General features: G+C 44.7%; 1 protein-coding gene across 1 annotated transcript in view; it reads right to left on the bottom strand.

Annotated features, from left to right (window-relative positions):
* Nucleotides 1-2,065: 2,065 nt before the first annotated feature.
* bnc2 (basonuclin 2) overlaps nt 2,066-8,705 on the bottom strand; it is a gene marked incomplete at its 5' end in the record, with an annotated part of 16,707 nt that continues 10,067 nt past the window's right edge. The window contains 1 exon segment of the mRNA XM_037690642.1: nt 2,066-3,744. Within this exon segment, the coding sequence (XP_037546570.1) occupies nt 2,934-3,744 (811 nt within the window).

The following is an 8,705-nucleotide window of genomic DNA, read 5'->3' on the forward strand; positions in this document are numbered from 1 at the left end:
GTACCTGCAAGCACAAGTAGTGGCAGCAGCAGCAGCCAGCTGTAGCAGGACTGACTGTGCAACGTGGAGTAAAGGTTTTCTAAAGCGGCGCTCGTGTGAAACATTATGACTTCGTAATAACGAGGAGCATCAGTTCGGTTCAAAGTATTTCTGCAAACTGAGGTCACTCACAGAGCTAGCTGGCTGAACCAAGATCCAAAGATCTGAAGGTTCATTTAAACGGGACGTGCACGGTGAGGTAGTCTCTGCTCGTCACCTGATGTGAGGTGCTGGTCGTCTTTGGCTCTGCGTGCACGTCAGAGAGACAGCTGTCAGCAGGGCTCCTGCAGAAGCTCTTTTTGTTTCAAATGTGTGCCAGAGGGACTGAATGAGCGAGGAGAGCCGAGCGCCTCGGTGAAACCCGCTCCTGGGAGAAGTCAGGGTTCGTGCGCTCTCTCCTCCCTTCACTTGGGATAAACAGGCAATTACCCGTCCGTTTGACGCCACAGCCGTCCGCTGAACTTAAGCATACACTATTAGTGCGTGTCCCTGTAGGATCTGCAGCGAGGACATGGTGAGAGATGAAGAAATGGGTAAGGCGGTTGTTAAATGATTGTGCTCTGACAGATAAAGAGGAGGGAAAAAGAGAAAAGGAAGTGAATTAAATTACCACCGACCCTGAAGAAGAATAAGCATACGTAGAAAATGAAGAGATGAATTGAATTCAACTTAATTGACCGAGTCAAATTAAATCGTTGGAAGCGCACTCCCTTCCCGTCCTTTTCTCTTTCTGTCAGTGTCACAGTCTCGTCAGCAACCTTGACGTCTGGCAGTGGAACAAAGTGACAAGTGAGTTATTAGACGGAAGAGGCTGGGATGGCGGGATGCCTCCAGGTAACAGAGAAGCAGCACATTTTTAATGATTGCTGCTGTCATCCTTTCCTCCCTAGTCAGCCTTCCATCTCTGCAACCTTTCCATCAACCTCGGCTTTCTGTCTCGCCCTCTTTATCCCGGAGAAAAGAGGCGGAGAAGCAGCATGTGGAGTCTTAAAGAACGGTACGAAGCGTTTCAACAGACTAGGTCTGTGCAGCAAAATGGCCGACGTGTCAAAGAACAGGAAGTTCATAACCTCTGCATGCTTCCCTCTGTGTTTAGCACCAGTCCAGTGTGGAATACATCGACTGAACACGTCGAACTCCTCAACTCGAGTTTTGTGTAGTTACAAAAAAAAAACATTTACTGGACAAACGTGTCAGTGAAGACACGTAACTAATAAATAACCCTCGGCTAATTGCCCCAATTATTCAAAGCATGTGAGACAAGCATGGATGAGTGAAACCAACCGTTTCATCCAAGAAATCAAAAGAAATATTCAGACATACTGTAGAGGTCGTTTAGCGATGGAAGCCTGCAGCAGAGGTTCACAGAGAATGTTTCAGACTCCAGTGCTTTGTACTGGTCGAACTGGAGCAACTGGGAAAGCTTTTTATATCAAACGTGTTCTGGTCAGAGCTAAATGCATATTTTGCTGTTTTTGCCATGTTTTTCTTATGATCAGCAATATCGTGACAATGACAAACTAAATGCATGCTTTAGAGCAGGGCTATTCAACTGGGGGCCCGGGGGCCAAATCAGGCCCACGGGTGAGCTCGGTTCGGCCCAGCAATGGGTTCATTTGAAATAAAACTAGATTTTAAACCATAAAACAAACATTTAATGACGATAACTGCAGGACGTCCGGCCCCTGGGCTCTCGGCTCCCAGTAACTGTGGCCCCTGAGCACTTTGGTTGAATAGTCCTGCTTTAGAGGGTTTTGCCCACTAAACATACAAATTACCATATTCACGAAAAACATACAACTTCACAAAAAGAGGAGATAACTTCTCATCTTGTTAAAAACTCTGTGTTTGTGGACCAGCATGTCGTATCTAGTCTGACTTGATTTAGTTTGGAAGATGTTTTTGTCCACAGGGGGAGACTTTCAGGTTTTGTTGAGTTCTCAGTTCTCTGTTGAAACTGAACATGTGCAAAACAAGAAATCGGCACAGGTACGTTTAATTTACTGTGGCCAACTCAATTGTCCACATTTGTCATTGCAAAGAAAAAAAATCTAAATAATATTACACATCCCCCTGTATACTTGCAAAGTGCAAAAACTAATCTGGTGTACTAAAATCATAAAGATAACAGCCAAGAAAAAATCTGTAGCAACACAGAAAATGATATCAGTGTAAGAGCTTAAAAAGCATGCCGGCAACCTATTAATATCTAACAAGCAATAAAAGCAATTCACAGGGTTGTTTTAATCCTTGGGACTCCGGTTGAAACTCGTCTGTGAAGCTCAAATAATGAGTCATGGTGTTAAGATGCTGCCTCTTCCCGCTTTAAACTGGACGTATCGTTCTGTAACGTAAAACCATAAAGAGGAAAAGAAGGAAGCAAACAACCATCTACACATTTCTTACACCAAATGCCTCTCGGGACATTATTTACACATGGAGTTGTCATGCTTTTGTAAGGGGGTCCATTTAAAAGTTATCATTACACAAATACAAGACGTTTTTTTTTTAGTACTACTGTTCCGCAGGCAAAGTCACAAATAAGAGTTTGAATGGATTCTTTGGATGTAAACACAAGGTGGGCATAAGGCAGAAAATGAAAAGACGGGGAAGCCTGTGAGAAAAATGCCTGGGGCTTTGTTATAAAGCTGATTCCATACCGACGAGCATCCTCAAAAGACACGATGATAAACTGTATTTACACTCAGTTTTATACATGGTGATAAAAATGTCTTGTGATGACTTCAGAAAGGTCGGGCAAGAGGCATACAGGCGTTCAGCTCGTATCTGATGGTCCTGGTTGGCGGCTCAACGTTTCTTTTGAGGAGGAACAATGACGTGAACTGAACAAGGGAGTAGGCAGACCAACAGGAGGCGGAGCAGCGAGTTCTTCTTCAGTCCAGTATTGTTGAGAAGGGCGTGTTTTTGTGAAGGTTTGGGTTCTGAGAGTGTCGGTTGCGGCTGCGCACGGAGCTGAACACCATGTTGCAACCAGGAACTTTGCACTTGTGCATCTCGCGCAGGTGAACTGTCTTGTAATGCACCCGCAGGGTTCCTTTGTTGCTGTACGTTTTGTGGCAGATGTTGCAGAGGATCCCACTGCTGCTGCCATTACCGCCCCCTGCAGGTGAAAACAGGAACGGCGGCGACGATGAGTCCAGTCTCTCGTCTTCTCTTAGTTCTCCAGTTTCGTCTTGATGTCCTCCATCAGCCCGCCTCTCAACGTGGTGGGAGATGTCCTCTCCCTCACTGTTCCCCTCGTCCTCAGTCTCGTCCCCCTCTTCCATCAGATCATCCAATAAGATGCCTTCATCGCTGCCTTCTTCTGACTCGTGTGAGGAGTGGATGCTGCTGCTGGACTGAACACTGGACGTGGTGCTCAGGTCCAGCACCACATAGTTGTCTGGCTGGCCCCGGAAGAGGCCATTGGAGTGATAGTTCTTAAAATCCTGGTTTAAAGGATGATGGGGGTAGTTGTTGCTCAGAGGGAAATGGGCATTGAAGTTCAGGCCCGGGGGCCTGAGACCAACACCTTCAATGCCCATCCTGGCCATAGGGTCCAAACCGAAGTGGTGCCCTGCATAGATCTTGGCCAGCAGCTCAGCTCGCAGGTCCTTAGGCAGTGGCGTGAGTTGAGGGTCAAGGACTATGTCGTCCAGCTCTTTGGTCAGCAGTTTTCGGTGCAGGTTGATGTTGGAGCTGTGCCTAAAGCAGAAAGACAGTCACAGTTTGAAGTCAAAATGATGTCCATGTGTTTGAGTTGACCTCTCAGACTCAAACCATAAAAACATAAATTGATTCCAGTTAGAACAACACAACGAGAACTTCACCCTGTAGCTCTTCTTGGATAAAGTGCACAAAGAAAGCAAGAAGACGGAGCATCCTTCCAGTGTTTACCACTGTCAGCACGTCTGCACGACACACATCTCAAATCCAATAGACTCTGACTCAATTAAACACTCAGCCGTATTGAAAGGGAGTTTATCAATTGATTTGAGCAGTGGTAATGTGATAATCGAGGGGAACCAGATAGCATATTAGCACAGGGCCCTGACAGCATTATCACATTTGTTCACTATTGGAGGTGGTCTAATCGAGCACCTGGATGAACATGTTGACGTGGATTTAATGAAGATGGGCGTTTTGCCCAACTCCAGGCGAGTTGTATCACATCATGTGCTCCAGCTGATCAAAGGAAACTCTGGAACAAGCGCCATGCTGAAGCCAGGACACAATTAGCAAAGTTTGCACTTAGCTCACAAAGCCATGCTGAAAGGTGTAAGGTGAAATGGGTTCGAACATCTAACTTCTCGCTCCAGCACTACAGTTGCCAAGTGATCTTAGAAAAGACGTGGGGCCCACAGTGCACACATCACAATAAAACACAGAAAGGTACCGTGGGCCTCAGGAGTGACGTGGACCTTTTCTCAACAACAGATCTACGCTTGGATCGAATGAGGAGAATGTGCAAACACTCAGTGCTTTTTATGTCCATGCAGGGGGGGCACATATATGTCAAACAACACAAAATTAAAAAGGAGAGAAAAGCACATGACCCTCAGCAGGATCGTGTGCATGGATGGATAGTAGAGCTTACCAGCAGTGGCAGGGTTGATGCAGTCAGAAAGGGTCCCTTTCCTTTAATTATTTACTTCCCTATCCGACATTGTCCTGCAAGAGGTAAGAATACATCATTGGAGGGACCCTTTTCTGTGAACCAAGCAACCAGGAACCTGTCCACTCGAGCATCGTCAGCATGAGAGGAAGCACGGCAGACGACCGGCCGTTTCCATCGGTGCGTGTTTGTGCGCCTGTTGTTGTGTTGAAAGCTTCGTGACAGGAAGTGATTAGTTCTTTATCTTTTATAGTGCAGCTGGAACCATGTGGCATGAATCTGGATCTATGGTTAATTCTTTCTGGCGCTGTGTCGTGTAAAACATCAGTTGGTCGAGAGTTGGAAACATCTAAACTTGCAGTAAAATGGGCGTGGCAGATTTAAGCCAGGTGTGCTGGTGGTGATGCTCAGGTAGGCAGGTCCTTTGCAACATGTCTCCAACTCTAAAACAACACCTTCTCACTGCTAATAAGCTCTAAATTAATAACGACTGTCATTAAAGTATTTTACATATACCAAGCAGTAATTAATGCGCAGAGTAAGTTTGAATGCAATATTTATACTGTCAACATGAATGCTTCATTTTTAATCACAAACATCTTAAATACTCTCAAACAACAAGTTTTAATACTTTTTAAAAGTAAATTAGTAAATAAAGTAAATAAAGAAAAGCTTTTTAATCATATGCGGACATTTTCTAAGAATCTAAAAGTTATTTTAGATGCAAGCCAAAACTGAACGCAGTGTCAGTTGTTATTGAAGCTGAGTGTGTGTGTGTGTGTGTGCATGCGTGCGTGCGTGCGTGCGTGTGTGGGCGGGATGAGCCTCAACAATCAGAATAAGTCACTGCGTCCACTCGGAGGACATGATGCCCTCTTCATTTATCAGATTTAGATCCTCTGCCCCATTTCCCACCACTCCTCCCCCTCCATCACTCCTCCTCAGCATCTTTCAACCTCTCCCCCCTCACATCGCTGCAGCACCTCCCTGCTGGCCAGTAATGTGGCTGGCAAACCAATTTGACCGTCTCATCTTCACCCAGCAGCCGGGGGAGGCCCCCGGAGACCCCCGTTCTGACTGTGCAGAGGAGGCAGAGCGAGCGTGTGCCCATCCCGGTCGCCGTTAATCATCTTTAGGCTCGTCTGATGGCCTTGCCCTTGTTTGTGTCGGTGTGAGTGTGTGTGGATACACACCATCTAAATGACTGGTAATGTGTAAATGAGCCGGCGCTCGGAGACGCTGCTGGTCCTTTGTCTTTCCTGTCATTCTGGGTGTTATGAGGTTTTAGCTTTGAGTGGGAGGACAAGGATCTCACAAAGATTCATCACACGTCGGCCGTGTTGTCTCAGTTCCTGTAACAGCGTCAAACAGTTCCTGGACGCTCACACAAACTACTCTTAAACATGAAATATGCGTTAGGATGAACATAAAATGAAGATCATCCTTGTTGCAGATGCAGCTCAGAGAAAATGCAGTTTTTAAAATAAATCACAGTTTAGTGGTAAACCAAAGGGGTGGAGTTTGTCAAGCGTTTTGAACTTTTATCCAGCAGGTATTTGAAAGCGGCTCCTTTCCTCCGAGCAGCTCGGCCTTTGTTTCTACAACACGAGGCGCAGCGGAGGAGCCGGCACACAGGCCGTGAGGGGACCGGGGGAAAGGCACGAAGACCGAGAGACGAAGGAGAGGGAGGAAGGAGGTTCTCCACATAATTAACCTTCACTCTCTCCGTCTGCAGTGGCGTGCACGGGGCCCACGGGGCCGTGCACGCCTGCATCATGGGACTGTGGAGGGAGGACAGCAGCTCTCTGCAGCGACAGACAGAGCCGGTTCAAATGTGGTGAAGGTTAAAGTGAAATATCAACGATTCAATATGAGGAGAAGGAGCTAATAATAAGATGATCGTGCACAGTTCATCAAGCAGCCGCTTCATCGCTGGTGAGTCACTCAGAAACACTTTCTGCAGGAGGCCACCTCGCTGTCAAAGCACAGTTCAAAACTCCTCACGTGCACGTTTGCTCAGTTGTCATTTTTTTGTACGAGTGTGCATGTACAATAATCACGTGCACAGATTTTGTTTATGCGTTTGTTTAAAAAATACTTTTTATCAACAGCGCAGAGACGTAAACTGCACAGGTGAGACATTTCTGAATGGTTTACTGATCAGTCACACACACGCACATGCACACGCGCGCACACACACATGCACACACATGCACACACGCACGCACACATGCACACACACACACATGCACAGACGCACGCACGCACGCACACACAGAGCTGCGTTAACATCCAAACAAGGAGCTAAAAACTAGGGATGCACCGATCCACTTATTTAAACTTCCGATCCGATCCCGATACCTAGAACTGAGTATCGGCCGATACCGATCCAGTTCCGATATCATGATCATCATTGATTTTATACGAGGCTGTAATAATCTGCTCTCAAGTACAATTTGTACAAATATATGTATGCATGTCCAAAAAGGCAACTTGAGGTGTAAGTTTTATTAATGTTGGATAAGTTTTAAAGTTAGAATTAAATCCTGCTAACACAAAACATGTTTCTTTTTATTCCTAGTTTTAAAGTGGATATTAAAGTGATTAATTTAAGTGATTGTTTAAAGTTGTTTTATATTTTATAAGGGGCAGATATAAGAATTATTTCTTCTTCCTGAACTCTTTTCATTCAATGTTTTCTTTTTGATGATTTTTTAAAATTTTGTTTCATTTAAATGAATAAAATAATTAAATTAAATAAAATGTTAAATGGCTTCAAACATCTGCTAAGTTCATGGCATAAACCAACAGACATGTTCCAGTTTTTAGTATTTTACATCACTTTATAATGTAGCTGTTTATGTTTTTAATATATATAATTTTCAAATCATATGTTTTTTATGATTGTTTACTGTTGTACTGATAAATATCTCCTGGAGGGTAAACTAGATCTTGGCTGCAAGTATCAAACTGTGAAATTCTTTGTTTTCTACAACTGATAGTGGTTGGTCATTAATGATGAAGTTTATCAACTTCTCTGTAAACATTAGAGCTCCGTGGTTTCAGCGACGTCTTCTTCTTGTTCAGTCCGAAGCAGGCAGTCTGATCTGGGTCAGCTGCTCTCAGTCTGTCCCTCCTCAGAGACGGGCAGACTGAGCGCGGCAGATTGGACGCTGCTGGCCGGGGTCGAGTCGCCTCTTTCGGTTGAGCAAAGAGCAGCGCCCGCTGAAGCCACGGAGCTCGAATGTCCATCGTAAAACCAACTTTACCACGGTTTAACGTGGCGCTATGGCTCTGCAGACAGTGCACGTTGCTGTCTTGTTTTGTGGTGTTCAGTGTAAAACACTTCCACACAGCGACATGTTTAGATGAAAAGTTTGTTAGCTGTTAGCCACAGTGCTGCTAACTCAGTCCTCACGTTGTAGCTGCTGCAAACTATGGACTGGATTTCCTGAATGTGAGGCGGGTCTTATTACTCTGGATCATGAGACACGGCGCTGTTCAGGAAATCCATTCCATAGTTTGAAGCCAACATGCATCATGGATCGGAAAATCCGATACGTAAATTATGCTGGTATTGGAGGCCGATACCGATACTGGATCAGATCGGCCCCATCCCGACTAAAACAAAACAATTCAATCACGATTTACTTCCCTTTTATTTAAAATTATATTTTAAAATTATTTAAAATGTTTAAACGATTCAAAACAGTTGTTTTGTCATGTTACACATTATCCCAGTGAGTAAATAGTAAATGTTTCGTCATATTAGTTGTTTTGTGCCTTACGTCAGCTGATGGATCGACCTGAGGATTAATTTTTACTGTTAACAAAAAGATCTAATTAACAAACTCATCAAATTTAAAAGTAATAAACATTCACACAGCATTGTGTACAATCTAAATTAGTGCGCAGTTTCTTGGAGTAAATGGGTAAACAACGTTTTGTTGGCTCCTCTCAGCTCCACGTTGTGTGATCAGAGAAGCTTCAGGGACAGACGTGAAGCTGGACTCGTATCGCAGCTCAGGATCTCTCTCTGAACCCGCTGGAC

This window comes from Nematolebias whitei, chromosome 16, assembly GCF_014905685.2.
Source record: "Nematolebias whitei isolate Nwh7 chromosome 16, NemWhi1, whole genome shotgun sequence".
Taxonomy (NCBI): Eukaryota; Metazoa; Chordata; class Actinopteri; order Cyprinodontiformes; family Rivulidae; genus Nematolebias; species Nematolebias whitei.